The sequence below is a fragment of the Anguilla rostrata genome, chromosome 2 (genome assembly GCF_018555375.3).
Source record: "Anguilla rostrata isolate EN2019 chromosome 2, ASM1855537v3, whole genome shotgun sequence".
NCBI classification, from domain to species: Eukaryota; Metazoa; Chordata; class Actinopteri; order Anguilliformes; family Anguillidae; genus Anguilla; species Anguilla rostrata.
In genome coordinates, this window is record NC_057934.1 from 52,886,174 (window position 1) to 52,909,250 (window position 23,077).

General features: G+C 37.7%; 1 protein-coding gene across 1 annotated transcript in view; it reads left to right on the top strand.

Annotated features, from left to right (window-relative positions):
* dnah9 (dynein, axonemal, heavy chain 9) overlaps positions 1–23,077 on the top strand; it is a 123,709-nt gene that overhangs the window by 95,918 nt on the left and 4,714 nt on the right. Inside the window, exons 64-68 of the mRNA XM_064323062.1 lie at positions 196–387; positions 5,973–6,164; positions 10,092–10,262; positions 14,309–14,491; positions 17,009–17,398. Coding sequence (XP_064179132.1) covers positions 196–387; positions 5,973–6,164; positions 10,092–10,262; positions 14,309–14,491; positions 17,009–17,398 — 1,128 coding nt within the window. The remainder of the gene's footprint in view (positions 1–195; positions 388–5,972; positions 6,165–10,091; positions 10,263–14,308; positions 14,492–17,008; positions 17,399–23,077) is intronic.

Below are 23,077 nucleotides of genomic sequence, written 5' to 3' on the forward strand. Positions count from 1 at the left end.
AAAAGAGACACTTTGCTTTATTGGTGTCCAGTCATCTGCCTGTCCCAGGAAAACACACTGCAGCAAGTCGGTTTTTTATATGAGAGAAGATGGAAAATGGAGAAAATTGTTGTGTTAAATGTGTCGTTTTTAATGGGTTGAAACTTACCTGTTGCAGGATATTGTATCATGCATATACAAAATTTTGTGTTCCAGGACACACTGGAGATGTGCGCCCGGGAGAACGAGTTTAAAAGCATTCTTTTCGCCTTGTGCTACTTTCACGCGGTGGTGGCAGAGAGGCGAAAATTTGGTCCACAGGGCTGGAATAGAAGCTATCCCTTCAATACAGGAGACCTCACCATCTCTGTGAATGTACTGTACAACTACCTGGAGGCCAACGCCAAGGTGAGAAGCACATGCATTCTGCAAAACCACATTAGCACAGATTACGATTATGACATTTTCAGTTATTGACTTTTTCCTCCTTCCATGTTACCATAAAAGAGAAAGATAAAGTAGTTCTAAGCTAAACAGAGAAGTATATTTTTAAATAATTGAAAAAACAGTTGAACAGAATAGAAAGGTTAAATCACATTATTTATTGAGATACAATTTGTTTATTTAATTTAAGGCCTCTGCATACTTGCAGTTTCAAAGGTTTGTTAAAAGCTAAAAGATTCATTATATCAAGTGTGTGTGTGCGTGCATGCGTGCGTGCGTGCGTGCGTGCATGTGTGTTCCCCATTCTAGTATTAAGGCTATAACAGCCAAAGCTGTCAAAATGTAAATTACACTGCAGCCGCAGTATCAAAGATAGCATACGCCCTTTCATGACTTTTATGGATGAATATATCTAACACCCTCATCCCTCAAATGTTGGATAGCATGCAAACAAAGTCGTTGACACGTTCTACATGAAGTGCCAATTTCAGTCTAAACGGTTTAACGGTGGTTATTTGTCACATATTGAAAATTATTTTGTAAAAAGCACAATAACTTCTGGTATATTGCTCTATTTTGGAGGGATGTCAGCACCTACCATCCCTTAATTATTTTGTTTTGGAGAGTGAAAAAGCCCATCTTTGAGTGAGCGGGTAGGTAGGTAGGAAGCTGGGTGGGTAGGTAGGGATGTAGTTTATTATACTTATACATTTTTATATAAATGATAATTTTATTTAATATATAAATATTGAATTTAATATATTTTTCTTGTCTGATTTCATGTTATCATCAAAATATCCAACATGTTAGTTGCACATTGTGCGTTTTGGCCATGTTCTGCAACCCGACCATAGCCATATATATATATATATATATATATATATATGTATATAATAATAAACAGTTTTGCTTCTAAGGTTAAAATATTTGTTGTCGTTAGTGGACAGAAAGGGAATTGTCCTCCATTAAGCACTTGGCTAAAAGCTGGTTAGCTAATCGTGCCACCTTCTTACTGATGAGAGGTTTTGGTGGTTTTTACCTTTTCTGGAGCAATTCTAGCAGTCATTAGATAGCTTGCCTCCATTTTTAAGTTGCTATCATTAACTGTATTTTATTATAATCAGATGTTTGGATAGATTTTTGGCTGTAACTTGCCTAAGATATAAATAAAACATTACCTAGTATAAGGGTTATTTCCTTTCAGTTATTTCCATTTAGTAAAAGCCAGCTCAGTTAACATTGGTTGATTATAACCCAGTTGATTCCACTCCTGGTCATTCTTTTTTGTGTTATGAAAGGCAGACTATGCAGGATTCGAAAAATATTATAAAATGACCATGCTAAGGCATATTTATGATGCATTGGCAATCTATGTCTTTGCTTAGTTTCAGCAAATTCAGCAAAAGACAACCTGGCAGGGCACGTCCAATAACTAGAGTCAAACTTGAATTGCTTTTCCACAGGTCAGATATGGTAGCTACAATTCTCATAAAGTACCATTTATCCATAGCCATGAACTTATACATATTGTGTTGTATTTGAGAATATAAAGAGGATAATATTTGAATAGGATATGGATAACTTCGTGAAAAAGTCATTCACTTTACAGGTGTATTATCTAGAAATAATGTAAGGTAACATGTAAGGTAACTTCAAAGGAGCCTGAACTGTCAATTACTCGCTGGAGTGTTTACATATTGTTTCTAAACTCTTTTATTCTAAGTGACTGTGAAGCAGTCAGTCAATGGCCAGACAGGGTCTTGGAGACCAAGAGTCACATCACCTGGCTATGAAAAAGATGTCACATTTCCTGGCTATAAAAAAGCCATTTTAGTGCCCCATGTTCATATATGCACTGCCAGATCCGTTGCATAAAAAATACTAGTTCACAACCACCCATACATCAGCAGTAACTGTATGGAGGCCGCTACCATTGTTCTAAGGCCAGGTGACCACACAGAGGATCAGCACTCATTCATGGTTACTGATGCACCAGAATTGTGTCAGCAGCACCTCAGAAGGACATGCCAGGAGTGGAGCCAATTTCTCTATATCAGTGAGTCAAGGTTTTGTGTAATGCTGTGATAGCCATCAGCAACTGTGTCACATACGTACAGAACAGTACAATTCATTTTTATGTACAGCAGACCAGTCAATGGGGAGGTCCAAATTAAATGGCCTAGACAGAAGTATTTGTTTGCTGCTGAACTCCACTTACAGTGATTGATAGTAACCCCACTGCGCAGCACTTTATTGATGTAGTACTGAGTCCTCACGCTCAATCTTCCCTGCAGGCTTATCCTTACATGACCCACGTTTCTTATATATAAACAGCTTTTTGTAAGGTGTGAATTTGACAACTGTGTCATTGATGTGTGACGCACAACACGTGAGTTGCTAGTGGAGATTTGTCAAATTAACTAGTATTCATGGGACTGGTACTGGTGCCTCATGAACTAGTGCTCATGTATTCTCAACAAGTATTATCAAAATTTTTTGCTTGTTTTTCAGACATCTTAGTGGTTTCTGTTCACTTGGAATTGATCTGTCCCTTTTTGCGTATTGTGGCTAGTGGCTATATTACATTACATTACATTACAGGCATTTAGCAGACGCTGTTATCCAGAGCGACTTAACCATATGGACATATCCATATTGACTGTATATGAATAGAACAACAATATGTTATATGCTCTTGCTGGTCTTATTCTTATGTACAGTGCAACATGCTTGTAAGAATATAACCTGTTCCAGAATATTTTATCAGGGCTTGAAGTTCTCTGGCACTATGCCGGATTTTCACTGTATAGCTGTTTTATATCAATGAAATAAATATTATATAAATTATTGGCTTGTAATGCAATTTCAATAATGCAGCAACAATGACTGCACGTGGATTTTTGTTTAGGGTGTCTTAACCAATTTTGTTTATCCGTACACCATGGCACATTTGGGTACTTGACAGTTCATGCCCCCTTTTGGGGGAAAACCAAACGGGAGTGCGCTGAGACACAACAATTTCTTATTTTTTATTTAAAAAAACAGTGAAATATGTGTTTTATGATGTATAAAACTAATGTCTACTGATTATGTTACATCTCTACCCAGTGGCTGAGGTTCAATGTAAAATTTGATTTGGTCTGATGGTCATGCTCCGCTCCCTCATCTCCCTAGCTAGTGATGTAACCATCAACAGGTTTCCTTGCCTCTGACATGTCAGTGTGGTACCGAGAGCCCAAAATAGTTATTTCTTAAACTATATATTTATTTGCTACATATTGCAATTTTGTGTAATATGTAGCATATAGAGTGTAAAACATCACACTTAGGTGTTAGCGCATGGGATATGAGATTTTCCATTATTGTCATTGCATTACAGGCATTTTGCATTGTCAGGTAAATTGTACATTGCAGGCATTGTCAGCCTTAAGATAATCAGTTGATAAGCAGTTAATAACTGTATTTCTGTGGTGTTTGATTCCTGAGACTAGGAATAGCTGGTCTGTTTTATTTGGACTTATATGCTAGTGATCATCTGTAAACATGTAATTTACCATTTGGCTTCTCAGAAGATCGTTAGCTACCTGCCTAGCAATTTCTCTAATGAGGGCAGTTTGAGCACAATAATTACACACTTGCCAAATCAGGACAGTGAGCTCTTGTGTTTCGGGCGGCAGTGTTATTGTTGAACTCTGTAGTTACAATTATCCATATTGTGTGTGAAGATTATGTTCCTGTTAGAAAGTGCTTTCCACAGATATAAGTGTGTGGAGATGCAGGATTCCGTAGCTTTCCTTCCTCATTCTCTCTCATAATAGCCTGTATCCTTAAGGAGTTTTTCAGTATGTTGGCTGTGCAGTTCATAACACAGAAACTGTTTTTTTTTACGTTTTCATTCTTTTTTGTCTCCTTCCTGATTAGTGTTGTTTTCAGCGGGGGGAAGTTAAATGTCTTCCCCCAAAATGGGGCATGGCATTCACAATGACACTTCAGTAACATATGAACACGATTATACAAATCAGCAGTCGTTCTGTTTATTCATTCAATCGTGTGGGAGCTGTTGTTAGTGTCATCATGACATCATTTTTAATAAGAGCTCTATCATTTTATGCAATTTAAAGTTAAACAAATTTCACTGTCCTTATTAAATGTAATGTTATTATTTATACAGATGGCATGTCCATTTATTTCATGTTAAGCAAGAAGGGAGCACTTTAAAGTTCTTCATTTTTTATAACCTTTATTCTCCATGGAGATGTTGCATTTCAGTTATTTATTTATTTTTTTAACTGCATTAGTTCCATAAAGGGTTCTAGGTCTTTATATTCATGTGCAATTCAATATTTTCAGGCTCAGACTTTTGTTTCTTGCTTTAACCCTATTTTTACAAGCAACATATTCATATAACTGGAGTGTTCTTTAAGTTAATGCACATATGTATTGAGAAATTTCAGATGTTTTATTAACTTAATTATGGACTTCAATCCCTGAACAAAGCTGTACATATTAATAACACAGCTAAGGACAACAGTTATAGTACTGTACTGTGAGACAGATTTGCTCACATTATGATCGTTTCCAGCCCACAAACCTCAGCACAATGCTGCACCTAAATCTCAGCTGTATCAGCCACCTGGCAGCAGAGTCCACTCAACTGAAACTTTAAAGTGACATATTTTCAAACTCAGTTGTTAGGAATTAAAGTTATATTTCTGGATTGCCAGTTTGTAAATGTATGACAAAAACACCAATGCTGCCAAGTGAACTTCTGATAGACATAAATTAACTGACTCACTAATTAATTAATGAACTAACAAAATTTTGTAAACACATTGATAAACCTCAGTGAAAAACGATTGCTTCAGTTTTTTTTTTTTTTTTTTTTGTGCACTCAATCCCGGCTTGCCAGTTCTTATTCACTGCGTATATATTTTGTCCCTGTATTTGATAGAGTGTCCAGAGTGAGGATTTGGGCATGTTCGAAGGCTTTAATATGGTTCATTTTAAGACTGTTATACTATTCTAAGTGTTCATTTCTTTTGTCTTCTTATTTCATGTAACCTTGTTTACTTTTTATGTGATGATCTGAGACATTGGACAGGCTGTGCAAGACTTTAAATGAAAATGCCTTTCATGAACTAATCTATTATGCTGAAAATAAAAGTGAAAAAGAACAATGTGACATTAATGGGTTTTGCATTTCTGTGAATTTTTAATGTTTTGTCTGAGAAAAAAAATTATTCATAGAAACAGTCCTTTGGTATTATACGCCGTTTGCATACACAGCATTGGAATGAGACCAATTTTGTCCTATGCATTTTTATCACTCGATTTGGTTAGATCCAGTATGCTTACAAGTGGGTCTTACTGTAATACATTTTTTAGATATCATACATTTATAATGTATTGTATTTTAATATATATATTATGAAACTGCTTTAACGTATATATTGTTAGGGATTGAAGGGCATTTTATCAGTTAATTGCATATATACAATATGTAACTGACTCAAGTGTTTGTGATGGGACCTCTGTGTCATTGACTCCAGGTGCCATATGATGACCTACGCTATCTTTTCGGGGAGATTATGTATGGAGGTCACATCACAGATGACTGGGACAGAAGGTTGTGCAGGACTTACTTGGAGGAGTTCATCAAGCCAGAGATGATGGAAGGAGAACTCTGTCTGGCCCCTGGCTTCCCATTGCCTGGAAATATGGACTACAACGGTTATCACCAGGTTACTAATCCTCCATCTCTCTTTACAACACACAGCATTCAGCACACCTAAAGTGATCCGTTCTTTGCAGTCATGACCTTCTTACCACAAATCTGAGCCTATGTGGGTTTCTGATACACGTCATACATGTATGTTGTGGGATAGCTAGCTGGCCAGAAGTACCTGTTAATGAGGGCTATCAAAATGTAGGGGCATCTCTTGAGATACTGTATTATTGTTATATTTTAATAGGGAGAGCAGTGTTGTTTATGTTACATGGTAATGGGAGAGGCATGCCAAAATAATTAGGGAAGTGGAAGAATGAAAAAGGTTTTAGAGATAAATCAGAGGTTGAATGAGATGTCTTCTTCATACTTCTATTAATTTATGTTTTAAACACCATTATTACCAAACCTGTCCCATACCAGAAGCACTGCGCTAGGGGCTACACAAATAGAACAATTTCATGCAATGGTTCCTGGTTTAGGATGTATTTTATGAGTAGTATGATACCGCATTTTTAGCTTTGATTTTGTACTTTAACAAGATGAAAAAAGAAAAAAAGAAAAAAATGTTATCCTTTATTTAAAATATATATATATATCAAAAGTATATATTTTTTTGTCACAAATTAACTACCCTCTACCTTATGCAAATGTTAACATTGCGACAACATAATTATGAGACACTCTGACAGCAGCATCCTGAATTATTGCCAGATTGTAATTGGTAACCACACACAGTAAACCGATGTGAGGTACCAAGACCATCCAGATTTCTCCCTCCACATCTTAGGGGAATTTGTATGGAATTCATTCATTATCTGTGATGCAGGTGGCACTCATTAAGCATCTTTGCAATGCAGATGTAAACACGCTTTGGGGTGGGCCTTTCTTCAATCTTGGCCCGCGTGTGGAGAGTGAGAATGCCCCTGCTGTTTACATGAAGGTTGGGAGGGTGAAACCTCTCCATCAACCACCTGCATGGGCAAATGTGTTTTATTCTGTGAAGAAGAAAAAAAAAGCCTTTTACTCTTCACTCATTGTGTTTGTTCCATCACTCTGTAATGTATTGCCGTATAATGCTTTAGAATTAACTATAATATATATTGTCTTTACCTATGAAGTATTGTTATCTGAGTAGTGCAACACTGTATCTCCAACCAGAGAAGAACCAGCAAGCTAATCTTTACATGCTAAAGACAAGCTAGCTACCTAGTATGCCAAGCATCACGTTAAGCAGCTAACCATGGCTCAGAAGAAACTGAAGTCTCAATCAACAGTGCAAGAGGAGTCCGATCCTGAGCCCGGTGATACTTTGTCAGAGATTGCCTCATTTTATGCAACTGATTGAAAGAAGCAATAACAGAAGCAATTACAAAATAAATAGGAAAGTCACTTGAAAAGCTGAAAACATCTTATACTGAGCTACTGATTAAACACCCAAGGAGAGAAAATCAAAAAGTAAAAAAAAATCTGCAACCAGTGTCATCGGGTGACAGAGCTGGAAAATATGGACAAAAAACTTGGGGCTGATAATATATACCTGGCCAAAGTGGAGTTGCTCGAGACTCAATCCAGGCATCAGCACATAAGGATCTTGGGGTTCCCTGAGAAGGCAGAGGGTGCACAAGTCATGGTCTTTTCAGCTAACCTGTTGAAATAAATTCTGGGGAATGAGATCCTACCAGAGCTGCCTCAACTGCAAGCACTGGACCTTCTGTGCTGCCAAGTCTAGCCAGAAGAAGAGACCCAGGGCATTGCTGGTGATGTTTAGTGACTGCACAGTCAAAGAGAAGGTGGTCCGGGCAGCCCACAGAAAAAAGTACATGATGGTCATCTAAAACTGTCCCCTGACTATAGCATACAGGTGGCAAAAGACTGGCCAGCTTTCTTTGATATAAAGATAACTATTTGACTAAAAATATTCTGACTGCTGTGTTCTGCGACGCTGAACATATATCAGATTTGTGTATAGCCCTAGCAGGCCGAGCAGGATCTGTACAGTGGGTTGAGCTCTGATCAGGTTTTCAAGCTCTGTCTGGTCTTTTCATACAAAATGAACAATTTCTGTAATTCCAGCTCCAAAATAACCGCAGATCGCCCGGATGTACATGTCTCTAACTGCACTTCCGCCAGAAAAGAAAAAAAAAAAAAAAAAAAAAAAAACAAGACATCAGGCTGCTAGTTAAAATCTGATTACTGGTTGCAAAAAACCAAGGCAAACACTTTCCATGTGCAACTAGAAGAGTGCACTCAGTAGAGTGCAGATCTCTGCCAGGCATTCCAAACGGAAGCAGCTGTTGATCACTTTCGGCCCCTAGCGACCGGTTAGGAGTTAGCACTCAATCTATTTCAATGGACAACAATGATGGAAATGAATTCAAATAAAATATTTGTTGTTGACCGATTTGCAAAATATTCGAGAATTCAGGTCCTTGGCCTGCTGTCAGCATGCACAACAAATATTAGGCTGATCGGCCCAATAGTATGCAAGATTAGCTGTGGACAGAGACAGAAACACACACACATACACACGTGACCAAATGCATGATCCCCTCCAGGCTCTGCCTGGCAGAGACAATTGCATTACTGTGGGGTCCGTTCGAACTGGATTGTTTTCATATTGCAGTGTTTTCATATTTCCGACTTTGTACTGGATTAAAATCACACATCCTGTCTGTAATCACTGAAATCACATAACTTCCCTCTGTGAAACTAGTCCAGCTCGAATAGGGTTTATGTAAATTTTTGGTATGTGACATGCTTGATTGCTTCACATGTGATGTCAAATACAGACTCTATACATAAAAAATTGATTGTAAGATCCTTTTGCATGTGAAAGGCCATAATGCCACAGGCCCATGGATAAATTGGATTTGTGACATATGGGACTGCTTTACATGGGTACGGATTTTCTCCCATTGCATGTGGAATGGCTAAGTTCCATGATTATTCCCCCGCACCAAATACATAGAGCTATTCAGATGTTGGGATGGTGCTCTTTCCAAACGTGGAATTCTTCCTCAGTGTGTGGGATGGACATCACCTGTAGAGACCACCCTGAGGATTACTCAGAAGAGAGGGAGAAGGATGAATGAAATCAAAAGGCAGGACACTTTGAAATGGATATGGATTTAGACTGAAAATAATGGGTTAAGACTATGAAAATAGAAGAAAGGAGTCACAATGCCTAGTTTGTGTTTTGAGTTGTTTGCTCTTTGTGTTTTATGTGTATGCATTATATGCTTGTTTCAAATGGATTATTGTTTTAAAATAAAAAAGGAACATATTATCTTTTAAAAAGCCAACAGAGCAGTGCCTCTCTATATAGTATAGCTATGGCAGAGGCACATGCTCCATTTCTCACCACTAACCCCTGGAGTCTGACAGGTAAGGCTGTTTAATTTGCCACTTACTAGTGTCCCTGGCCTTTATCGAAGTGAGAGGCCTTAAGTAGAGTTTGTTCATCTGTCTTTTGTAATTGGCTGTCCTGATTAACTGAGTGGCAGTGTGGTGTGCTGGACTTTCTCTTCTTCTTCCTTGTGTAAGGAGGAAGGTAGTGACTCAGCTTCTTAGCCTGCGTGCTGGTTAGATAATTTCTCTGCAGTGTGGGTCGCATGATGTGGGATGTGACCTTTTGGGATTGGCAGTGCCAGTGTGTTGTCTGTGTGCATGTGTTCACGCATGTGTGTGTGCAGGACATACAACATTTCACGAACAACCATTTGACCAAGATATTGCTGGCTTCTGCAACAAAGAAAACAAGAAAGGCTCTTCTTACTTAGCATTTTTCAAGGGCCAAAATTAAAAGGAAGCTTTGCCTGATCTAGTGCTGAAAAAAAGCTATGCCACCAGGAACACAATTTCTCAGTGCACTTATCTGTGCAGAGGCTGGGGTGGACTTTGAGAGACTGATGCTTTGTTTTGGTCTGATTTCCCTATTTAGTACATTGATGCCGCTCTCCCTGCTGAATCGCCCTACCTGTACGGGCTGCACCCCAATGCCGAGATTGGTTTCCTCACCCAGACTTCAGAGAAGCTGTTCCGTACAGTGCTGGAGATGCAGCCCAGGGACAGCAGTGCTGGAGAGGGCGGCGGTTCCACCAGGGAGGAGAAGGTGATTACTTCAGGGCAGTGTCACGCCCCAACTTCACATGAAATGTGTGCAAAGACCACGCAATATAGTTGAATATGTCTGAGCTACTGAATGAGAAATAATAGAATGAAATTATTCTGAAATTTCTGCTTTGAAGTTTATTTTTGAGATATGCATGTTTGTTGTTCAGAAGTTGCAATAATGTTTGGAATTTTATTGCATTTTTTAAATATTCAAATAACTGCAAATGAAATGTTTTACCTATTTGCTACTTTTTCCAGCTGTGTCTGTGTTAATTGTTTATATTTGATTAAAGCACAATTAAGCAATAGAACCATGGCAGCATATAGGCTAGGCCCTTGAAATATTTTTTCTTTCCTGACCAGTATCCTCACTGTCATAACTTGTATGTATCCGTCAAGAGTTTTGCACCTATTGTGGTTTGGCTTGTATCAGATTTCATCACATGCTGACGAATGGGCAGGTTTCTCAGCCACATTACAATTGGGGTTCCCACGCCACTCTGGGGCAGAATATTCAATATCCCAAAAGAAATCAGTATCAACTTGCGATTGCCAAAGCTGAAGTGGATGATAAAGGACACTTGTTTTACATCAAATATATTAGGTGCATCAACACTGAGTTAGCTAAGCAGTTTATTGCAAATATGTGCAGTATTCATTCAATTTAGCAAGTGTCTATAATGTATTGTGTTATGTTGGCTCCCATCTCATCGCATTGGTGCTCAGTTGAATTCTACAACCAGTTTTGAAGCAAATGGAGTAGGTGGCCAGCTAGTTATACATGACAGAAAATATACTGTGCAACCATTTTGACCCAAGATTAAATATAATTTTAATACTAGGCTCCGTTGAGTGTCAGCAAACCTAGCATTCTAATGGTTGCTGTTATATTGATGGAGATGTCTAGCTGGCTTGCAAGATAATTGACAAGATAATTAATGATGTAGAAATAGAAGCTTACCATTTTAACAAGCTAGCCATGAGATCTAAAAAAGTATAAGGTCTTGCTTGTTTATGTTCCTGTTGTCAAGAAACAGGTTGATCTTGATCACCAAGCTGCTGCTGTTGTTAGTTACTGGTAGCTATCTAGGGTTTGTTCCGTGCGTATGGCACTGCATTCATAGTGGTTGTGTGTAGGGTAATTGTTTTATGTATAGGTGGACTAACTTTAGCTAGATTGCAAGTAGAGGAGCTGAGGTGTGTTTGGAGGTGTGTCTAAGATACTTTGGAATACCTTGTTTGTAAACCAGGGGTATGCTGTCCATCTGTGTAACGTTAGCCCACAAATGTTAACTAGCCAATTGGCAAACTGGCAAACTCACCAGCTGAGGGTGAGCCAACATCCTGAAAAGACACATTTCCCTCAGTGAACACTTGGATGAAACCGTAAGAAAGGGCTTGTGGTGCCGGTGCCTTTTCTCTTCTGACCAAACAAAAAAGTGGACTACTTGGTTAACGATAGGCTTTAAGCATTAAGTTATCAACATATTATTTCCCACAGACAATTTACTGACACAATCATTGTCAGCTGCTCCACCTTTGTTTGTGTGTTAGCATAGGCAGGCTACCTATCTGGCCAAACGTTACCGTGAACAAAAGTTACACTATCAATTTCAAACAGATGGTTATATTTACTATAGCTTTGCAAATATGAAAGTAAAATGAAAGAACCAGAAACACAAGAAGGTGCACATAGTACTTTAAATGGTTTTGATCAATTGTGCTGCATTGTGATAGCCTACCAAGGTGATACACTTTTTGCCCCTGGGTTGCACGCAGATGCTCTTTTGTTTACAAACAAGAATCAGGTCTATATGTAACAGAAATGAAAGAAAAGCCCCTCAGCCATTTTAAAGCAGCTTTACCTGCATTGTGTTGAAAAAAAGTGACTTCATCTGCATTAGTATAACTCGGCATGGAGGCGCACTTGTGTCTCAGAAGATCAAAGTGAGTCTGTTGCTAACCAAAGTCTCCAGCTCAGTGCTGACATTTAAAAAATGAGATATGGGAACTGTGTCAGTGTTCCAGAATTCATTATGACAGATGACCTTTTGAGTTTAAGAATAGGGGTATTCATGATTTTACAACTGACAAAAGCATGGTGTTTGTGAAATATGTCTGCTTTGCACTCACATGTTCATGTAACTTCTAAAGAAAAATAGATTAAATCTTGTATAATAGCCTTCAACCCAAAACCTCATAGATCTGTTGTCAGGAGCATTAAGCCCTCTGTGCTTGATTGGAACAACAGACTCACCAAACCATTCATCTTCCATGTAAAGTATAAGACATAGAATTTGATTTAATCATTCATCCCAAACATTTTGTGGGAGCCCAAAGGCTTTTGATGATGTTTTAGCCTTGAACTGTGACCATTTAAGCACTGAAATTTTGTTTAACAATGAATATTAATGAATGTGACTAATTTGTAAGAAAAGCAATTGGGCTAAACATCGTTGATGCTATTTTTATTTCCCTCTTCAAAGATAAAAGTTTTCTTCATTATTTTCCTCAACATTATTTTGTTTCACCGAGTTACAGGATTATACTAATCATGTATCAGTGTGACAACTACAGTGAATTTTATAGTGGTTTATATGAAGTGGTTGACTTTAATGTGGATGTGAAGGTGTAAGCACTTTGAGCATTGTGCAGTCTATAATGTAGATGGACATTAGCTACGTAAGTGCTTGCCCTCTCAAGTGACAACTCCATGATAGCCACATCTGATGAAATCTTCTTGAGAATGTCTTAGTGGTTTCTTGTCTGTACTTCAGCCAATTTTAGCTTTAGTTCTCCTGCCAGTTTCTGTGAGTGTAGTCATGTACAGAGGCGTCAATGTCATGGAAAACATTTTCTCCTTTGTTCAGGTTGAGTAGCTTTCTAAAATCTGAATTTGCGAAGATACGTTTTGAAAGGTACCTTAAAAGCTTGCTTATATTCCCTTGTAGAAATGTCATGGTATCACAATGAAATAACAAGAATGGACATAACCTATTTAAATTTGGTCTTTACACCACAAATCTAGCCATTTTTCATTTCAAAGTTTCTGTCCATAGGTTAGAGTTTGAGAGACTGAGCTGATCCCATTAATGTTTTGTTTAGGTGCTATGGAGTGCTGGGGCATGTATAAAAAAAAGAACAATGAATGAAAAGGGGCAATTCTGTTGAAGCAGCAATATTGGCCAGGTTGTAAGGCAGGATCTCATCACCTTCATGATATCAAACAGGACCAATGAATGATTTCATTGCCAACCCAATGTTTCATCAGTCAATGTGGTTTTAAAAAGTTATTTTTAATATCCTCTTATGGAGCTGGAATATACTGCAATATATTCAAAATAAATATATATTTAATCAAGATGTTGCAACACAATGTATGCATTGTATGTATGAATTATTGCATACTTGCAATAGATGTTACAGCACACACACACACACACACACACACACACATGTTGTACGTCGCTCAGGATAAGAGCGTCTGCCAAATGCCTGTAATGTAACATACTGTATATTACTGTATTCATCATGGTATTTTTAAAACATGTCTTCATATTAACCATATTTTGCAGTATATTCCTTTCTGTCGGGACCAGTCTAGGGTGGGATTATGTCTTCTGTGTGATCATTTTCGTATTATTTATATATGAACATGCTATTGGCATTGAAAATGTGATTTTCATTAAATCTTGACCCAGAGCTATTGTCGGTTTCATGATATAGGTACATGACAGACTATATTCTGCACTGTGTTTCCAACCATGCTGTTTCTATTTCTTAAACCAGGAATTCCTGGCACAGCATTGTACAGAGACTAAAGTCTTTGGTATCGCATGTTTATGAAAACTAGACAAAAGCACAACAATGTATAACATATCCTTTGTTACGAGGAAGGAAATGAGTGTCAAAAGTTACAATAAAAATAAAGATATAAAATTTTAGGGGCAGTATTATGGCTTAGAGGAACTGTGATATTTGACTTTGATTCACAAAATAAAATCTGTTTACAGTCCTACTCCATCTTAACGCTGTGTCCACCAGGTAAAGACAGTTCTGGACGAGATCATGGAGAAACTACCAGAGGAGTTCAACATCCCAGAGCTCATGAGCAAAGTGGAGGAGCGGACACCCTACATTGTGGTTGCCTTCCAAGAGTGTGAGCGCATGAACATGCTGACCCAGGAGATAAAACGCTCTCTCAAAGAACTCAACCTGGGCTTGAAGGTCAGTCGTTCCTCAGCCCCTCTGCCTGACATGTGGACATGCAGGACACAGAGATTAGGTTTTTTTATCATTATCTTCTATGGTTATTTCAAGTGTTCTAATGAAATTGTTAAATTAAACCAAAACAAGCAGAAAAAATATATCCATCATACATTTTTCACCATTGGGCCCATAACTAATTCTATACATCAGCTGACCTATTTAAACATTTATGAAAAGCTTTTAAAAATCTAACTGAACACATCCATGATTTCAAAGACAAACAATTATGTTATCAGTTGTGCAAGACAAATGTATGGATGTATTATAGATATAGCTATATGACTTCTGTAATTTTATACTTTTTTGACAAATAGGGATATCTTAGTTTTATAGATATTTAGGGCCAGATTAGGGCCAGGAAATAGTTGCACCCCATAAAACATTCACTATATGGTGGTCCTGCTGCCGTCGATCAGTAAACATATTTTAAATCCCATATCCTTTCCTGAGTGTTATGCATTTGCTCATGTCCACCCCGTGCAGCCCACAAGGCAAACTGATTTGACTGCCGATGGTGTGTGTATAGCCTGGCACCCTTCTCCAGGATCCTGTATGTGAGCTATTGGTTATATGAGCACAAATTACAGCCTGCTTTCAGGAGTTCTAAAAATTCTCACACAAAGAGTTGAGTTGCAATGAATGCATGCTTTAGTAAATTAGACTGAATGCTTAATTTACATAAAATCCCCACCCTGTTTTAGCACATTCACTCCAGGTATACATATGCATGAACACATTTAACTGTATCAAAACAAAAGTTGCAGAGTGACGTAATCCCAGCAAAATACATCCCAATAGCAATTTTGACCCATTGCGACTGTTTAATAAATCCGACATGGATATTGTAACCTTGTAGCAACCGCTTTTGCATTGGAAAAGTCACAATCTTTTAGTAAATCTGGCCTTAAAGTTCTCTCCTCTGTTGGACATGTAAGGATGTTTCTAATGCAAGAATTGATGCCTTAATTTTTAATTATTGCTTTAATGAATCAGCTATTCTTCACTATTCTGTGACAGGTTTTGCATTAATATTCATGCAACAAAAATTATTGTCATCAGTATCCTTCAGTCAATTTCCTTTGAGTATACATCATTTTTATTGCCTCCTCAGTATGTATGCCTTTTGTGCATATTAAATCATATTGAAGAGCTTGTGAGACATGTTTGTTAAGGGCTAATGCCTTTTTCATGATACTGTACAAAAGTAAAGAAAATTAAAGAAATTAAAGAAAACAGTGAACACTAAAAAACAACACAAGTAAGTTGAAAGCTTGGGTGTGGTTTGGTTTTCACCAAGTTTTATTAAACAATTTAATTTTTTAATTAGCTGCTTTTTGTGTTTGGATAGAATATTTACCCTCTAAGCAACATAATGTCAGACAAAGATATGCATGCCATTAAAGTAAAAGTCACATGTTCACATTGTGCTATATTGCAAACAACTGCATAAAAAGAGGTAACAAAAATTTTAAACTGATCAAATTCAGGAATCAATATGCTCCGAATTAGGTTGTTGAACACATTCTTTCATACTTTTGCTGCTTAAACTTATTAGCTCAGTGCAGGTTTGGCTTGTTATCATTTGCTCTATCTGAATTCAACATTATCAACCAAAATTGTTAGTTTTAGTGACCATGTGTCCTCACCTTCACCAATTAGGAGTCTACTGATTCACCTCAGTCTTTAACTTGATCAGTTAAATAACGTTGTAGCCTCTTTTCATGTAGATGTTCACAATACAGCACAATGAGCTCCATGTCACCAATATTATTCACGCCATGCATAGCTATTTCTGACATAATGTGGTTTAATAGGGTGAATAATCCCTCTAAACATGAAAATAAGATAAATTTACAGCTTGTTAAAATTCTATTATTATCACTGTGGTTGGAACGAAAACCAGCATATACAAGGGGTCCCCAGGACAGAGATTGAATTACACTGATTTTAACAACACCCTGACAAAGTGCATAGATGTGCATTACATTCTGAGTGGTGTTTTGTGATATTCTGAAGGAGAGGTCAGTAACCTGCTTCTAAGAAGGGGGGAGAATTTTGGCTTTGTTTAGTACAGGACAGTGTGACGCACTGAGGTATGAGTAATGGACGTGCCTGTGAGGATGAGTGTGATGAGACAGAGGTTCCTGCTTGTGCACTTTCTAACCTGTCAGAATGAGCTCTGTGTCTGAAAAAAATGGATTATTTAGTGAGTGGTTTTGTGGATGTTAGCTTCCTGAATAAATTAGCTTATTTTATTCGTTTTTGATAACAACGAAAATGTATTTTTTATTCAGCTTATTTGATAAGAGCTTTGTAATGACTTGATAAATAATTAGTTTTTTTACTGTTATCACATTATGGCCTGAAATATGTTTCTGGAGTAAATATTATTGGACATAGAAGTCAATACAACTGAAAATATGCCATCTATTAATTCATTTATTCATTCATTCATTCATTCATTCATTTATATAGGGAGAGCTCACAATGACGAGTGAGATGGAAAATCTGCAGAACTCCATTTTCCTTGACCTAGTGCCTGAGTCCTGGACCAAGCGGGCCTACCCGTCGATCTCAGGGCTGGCGGCCTGGTTCATGGACCTGCTGAACCGCATCAAGGAGCTAGAGACGTGGACGTCGGACTTCAGCCTGCCCTCCGCAGTGTGGCTGGCGGGCTTCTTCAACCCCCAGTCCTTCCTGACCGCCATCATGCAATCCATGGCCAGGAGGAACGAGTGGCCGCTGGACAAGATGTCGCTGCAGTGCGATGTGACCAAGAAGAACCGCGAGGACTTCAGCAGCCCACCAAGAGAGGGCGCCTATGTGCATGGCCTGTTCATGGAGGGCGCTCGCTGGGACACTCAGGTACCCCTTTGCTATTAACATATTTTTTGCTGTTGGGGTCATCAATTCATCCTTATATCTGTAAATGCCCATGCATGCAATGCTCCTCAGGAATGCTTCTCCAGAGTGTGCTTTAATTACGGAATGTGAGAGTATGTACTGGCAGAATTTAATTATCAGCACTGCTGCTTTTCATATATTAAAGAAAGGCCAATATGTGAATGGAGGCTTGCTTCTGGTCCTTAGGGGGGAAAATGTGCCTGAGTTTACCCAACTGTAAAAGTGACTATAAGCACACATCCATCTGGAATATCCGAGCACAGCTGTAAAAGTCAAAGATTTATGTTAACAGTCTCATTTATATGAATTAGTTTTTCTGAATGTTAAGGGGGAGTGACTTAAAAACATAATATATTGCAGTCAATAAATGTAATAAACATGACCAAACAGTTGCTTGGATGTCTTAGATTATAGTGATTTAGAAATAAAGTTCCAAGTAAAACATTATTGGTTACAGTACTACACTATTCAGTACTGTGCATCTGTTAATTTATAAGTAAAATGCTATTTTGTGTATTTTAATTGGAGGCCTATTAAAATTGACATTCATTTTTATTTGTCTATGAACACAAGTTTATTCCTGATATAAAGTGAACATACACATAATCTATACTTTAAACAATTTATTTAAACATTTTTCCTACTCAGTGGGAAAAGCAGTACTCTAGTGCATTGTCTGTGATGCATTCACATAACGAACAAAACTCATTTCATTTTGGAAGCAACCCCTGTTGCAAAATGCTGTAATTTGTTAAAATGAAAACTTAGTTTTGGAAGAGAAGGAAGGATAACAGTTACATTCATAGATTATCTTTTATTGGAAGATCACCACATATAACCATGTAGCAGTTTGGACGGTATGTGAACAGTAGTGAGATTTTACTGGTCCCTGGGTGTTGTATGTGCATGCAAAACTCAGAGCTGCACCATGAAGAGTTGACCTCAGCAGAACATTTACGTACATTATTGCCAGTCAGCAGCTGCAGGGGAGGCTGTGTGCTTAATGAAGGGATAAGTAGATCAGAGTAAATTGTCGAAGGCTGAATCCCAGCTGTGTCTTACTGAAGTGAGCCCATCGCAGTTCCAACAGTGCTGGCCTGTAACAGGGCTGGAGTGAGCTGTGTAGTCTCATGCCCCTTGCCACGCATGCAAATTAGCGCTGTGCCACTTCCTCCCAGTCCATGGCAGGCAAGGGCCATTCCATCAGACTTGCATGCAGTTAGCCTGAGATTGACATAATATAAGTTCTGAGATCGAGTTTACTGTCAGCCTGCTGTACTACATAGTTTTAAAAGAGCCATGAGAGTTTCAGACTACCAGTATATCAAACAGGGCAGAGGAAAGGAGGACTCCAGAGAACTCTGCTGCAGAAAGGCAAATGTAAAAGGCTTTTCTGTGCCTTAAGCCTTATCTGCGATAGTGGCTGCTTTTATTATTCATGTAATGCATGGATATTGAACAGGCTTGAAGTCGAGGGCCATTTGGCTGGGTGTAGGTGAGTTGAGCAATGATCATACTGAATGTTTGCCCACTCATCCATCTCTTATGCATGTTCTTTCCAAAGGCCAGTGAGGCTTAAAAGAGGCCGTTGTGTACTTATCAAACCACATTGATTGGGGTTCTCATGGCTGCATGATTTCTCTCTCAATTGTACATGGTAAATGGTCAAGTATTATTATTATTATTATTATTATTATTATTATTGTTATTATTATTATGGACTGCTATATTTATTTATTCATTCATTTACTTGGCAGATCATCTTACCCAGAGAGACTTACTAGGTCACTAGTGCAAGCCACATTAGCCAAAAGCCAAAAAGCATATTAGGAACAGCCCAATTAACAAGTACATAGTTATGGAACAGCTAGTTACGGAACACACAGTCAATGAGCATCAATCTTAAGTACATTTATGGAGCATTATAATTTTACATAGTACAGTACATAGTAACATATAGTGAAGTAGCCAGTGATTCATTTCAAACACAATAAAACACCATGTCACAATATACTATAATAATTTATGTTTATAATATTGCATATGTACAATGGCTACCTTAAGAACTAAATCACTATTGTGAAAATGTGTGTGAAAAAATATTGCAATTGATAAGATGTTACAGTAATTTATATATTGCTTCCGATGCTTTTGTTAAACCATCCCAAATCCTGTATTCTAGCCAGTCAAATTTCAGTATTTCTATTATGCATAGTGTACCTTTTACTATAAATGTTAACCTTTTATGGCAGCTATCATTTTTCATAATTATCACATGAGAAGTAATCAACCTATGTTTCATTTCAGTTTCAATTAATTCTTCATTATATTTTCAAATTTTACATAGCATTGTACAGTTATTCTTGAAAACTTTCCGACCATGCATTCCTTCCATGAAATCATATATTTGTCAGTTTTCCAAGGGTATGAATACATTTGTTGATTACGTTTGTGTTAGAGTACACAAGCCATGAATAACAAAGCAGTTCTGATCATTTTTTAAGCTTTTGAATATAGTTGAAGATCCCCTTAAACATAGCTTTTAGGTGTGTGTTGAGACAACACTATCTGTAACTGTTTTTTGCATGTGTATCTGTTCAAACGGAAAAAAAAACAAAATATATATATATTTATCTGCAGTGTTCTCATTTTCCATAATCTTATCTTCTGAATAGCTATAGAGCGAATTTAGTGCCCATATTTACACTTGTTTCACAACTCACATGTGTTTTATGCACACAGTTATATAATGTTTTCTACACATCACAAAACTACAAATCCTGTTTTACAGATCTCAAACTACAAATTAGAAACTGCAAAGCTCAAGCTGTGGACAGACAAAAATACTAATCATTTTGGCACTTTTTCTGGGTATGATTTGGAAAAAACCTCATGAGTATGCACCAATCAACACTAAAGTAGGGTCTTGGCGGGTAGATTCGTCACACACAAAAAGCGGCCCTGCGTAGAGTCAAAATTATGGTCGGGTTCAAGCCATGCCTCGGAGGAGACCTCCTTCCTACCACCGAATGACAGGGTTGTGAAGCGGAAAATTCTCACCATTGGGGAATTGAATAGTACTGCAGTACAACTGGCCACTAAACTGGGAGAAAAACAGGGAAAAATCTGAAATAAAAAAAAAATGTAAAAAGCGGGGGAGCCCATCCTCCTCTGGCCGGCTTGGTATGTGAGTTCATAATGAACAACAGGTCAGATCAGACAGTTAAGAATCGATTCTGAATCATTTGGATGCTAGGGTGGTGAGGGATGAAGGTCTGCGGGACTGGGAGTGCGGATGCAGGAGGGGGCGGTCCAGGGGCAGTATGCGGGCCGGAACAGAGGGGGGACCGGCTGATGAAGCGTCTCAGCACTGCAGCATGCTTAGGACTCAGGGCAGGTAACAGACAATTATGGAAGAGCAGTGGGAAGCAAGCAGGGGCACAGATGGGACATTTGGCAATAGGTGTCCTCGTAATCCTACAGTATGTCCCTGTCATGCATTGCCATTCGCTATCGGTATACTAAAAGATCATTTGCATCGCTGATTACTGCAAAAATTCTAAATTGTTACCAAATGAAACTGAGTATGCAATGTCTGTGAAATCACATTCCCAAAAAATTGTTGCTGCTGTTATTTAGGCACTGGTACCATTTTATTAGTATTGTTTTAGAAGTATTGGCACCAGTGTTGTCAAAATCTAAATGATACCCATCTCAAATTAATTGTATAGAACAGAAACTCCAAATAAGTAAACTCATTTTTTTGCTATAAGCAATTCAAAGCCGTCTCAGTCACTAGCTAGCTAATCGTGTGAGCAGTAAGTTAGTGATGTACAAGCTTATTGGTTAGTCCGCCTTTCATGGAAATCGAATCATAGCTAGCATGCAGAAAGTAGGTCATTGCTGAACCAACAACTACCCAGTAAAACATTTCCCTTACTGCAAGCGACTAATCAAAGATTAAGTTTGATCTATAGGTTATTCAGCATGAATATATTTTTCATTAGATATTAACAAAATCTCTGATATTACTCAACTGTGCGTGCGCTATGCTTTCAGCTTGCATTCCAGCTTCCTGCTCCGTGCCAGCTTGCTGCTCTCACTCATTATGGTTATGAGCTACTCTTCCCCTGATTGGCTGTGGATACCTTAATGTTGATCGGTGCATGCATGTGTGGATTTTTCCCTTTTGTACAATAGTCCAAAATGATTTGTATTTTTGTGTGTCCTCAGCTTGAGCGTTGTAGTTTTAAAACTACAGATTTGTGGTTTTGCAATGCGTAAAACATGTGAATTGTGTTTTGCAGTTCACAAAACACACACAAGTTCCATAAATAGCTGCAAAATATCATTCAACTTATGGAAGAAAAAAATCTATTTACAGTGAATTGCCCATACATTTCAAAGTACAGTATTCGGCTTTAGAGACGGCCCAAGTAGCTACACTGTAATCTTATACTCCACTAAGGCTAAACCTCAAAAAGAGGGATCATTGTGTCCACCCAAGAGACAGTGTGCATTCTCCAGATAGTACAGATCCAGAATGTTCCCTGCTCTGCCAAGAATGTCACCATCTGTTTTTTGTTTTTTTTTGCTTTTTTTTTTTTTTACATTCAACAAAGAACAAAGATATGACCAAAAAAAAAAAACTTCACAGGCACATCCTGGGCAATGTATTACCATATCCCTATGGTGGTCAACCCCGTGTTTTGCCTATTCACTCTATATATTATAGACTGCAGCACAGTTGGAGAGTAGTCCAGAGGGAGAAGGTAAGTCCTAAGATGTTGGCACAACTGCCAATGCGATTCATATTTGATCATTCCTTGTATGCCTATCTGAATGAATATTGAATTGAGAACGTATTTTTATTCCATCAAGAAAGAAGATTTAAGACTTATATCTTGTACACGTCATTATAGTGGAGATTCCTGCACATGTAATTGTCACCTCTGTAATACAGCCTGGAAATGGCCCGTTATTCATGGAAGTATACGCAAGATTTCATTTTTAAGTTAGACAGAAAACATTCTCTTTTCCACTGAAATAACAGGTTCCCAAAGGACCCTGCACGATTTGCATTCACTAATGAAGGAGCCAACTGACCCACTTTCTGAAATAGGCTTCAGGTAAACAGGCACAACCTGTTAACTGATTTTGTAGGGGGAGTAGTAGAGAGCTGATATTAAAAGGAACACTGGATGATAAGCCTAAATACATATTGAACTTCAAGAATAAAAGAGGAGTAATCAGCATTTTTCTATTAATGTGAACTCCTTGTCAGCTCTGCTCTGTGTCACTGTATTAATGCTCAACATCATCAAAAAATAGTCTATTAGTAGTATTATCATTATTATTATTATTATTATTATTATTATTATTATTATTAATTATACTAATTATAATAATAATAATAATAATAATAATAATAATAATAATAATAAATACAGCTATAAGTATAAAGGTAAAATGTTTATCAAGAAGTCTTTCATGCTTTTGAAGACTACAGAGTAGCCAAAAATTTTACTAGATCCTGTATTTCAGAATTTATTAAGCACCATTATAAATAGATCTGCAGTATTACAGTTTTACAGGGCTTTTGAAAGAAAGTCAATTAATCTGATTGGAATATATTTATAT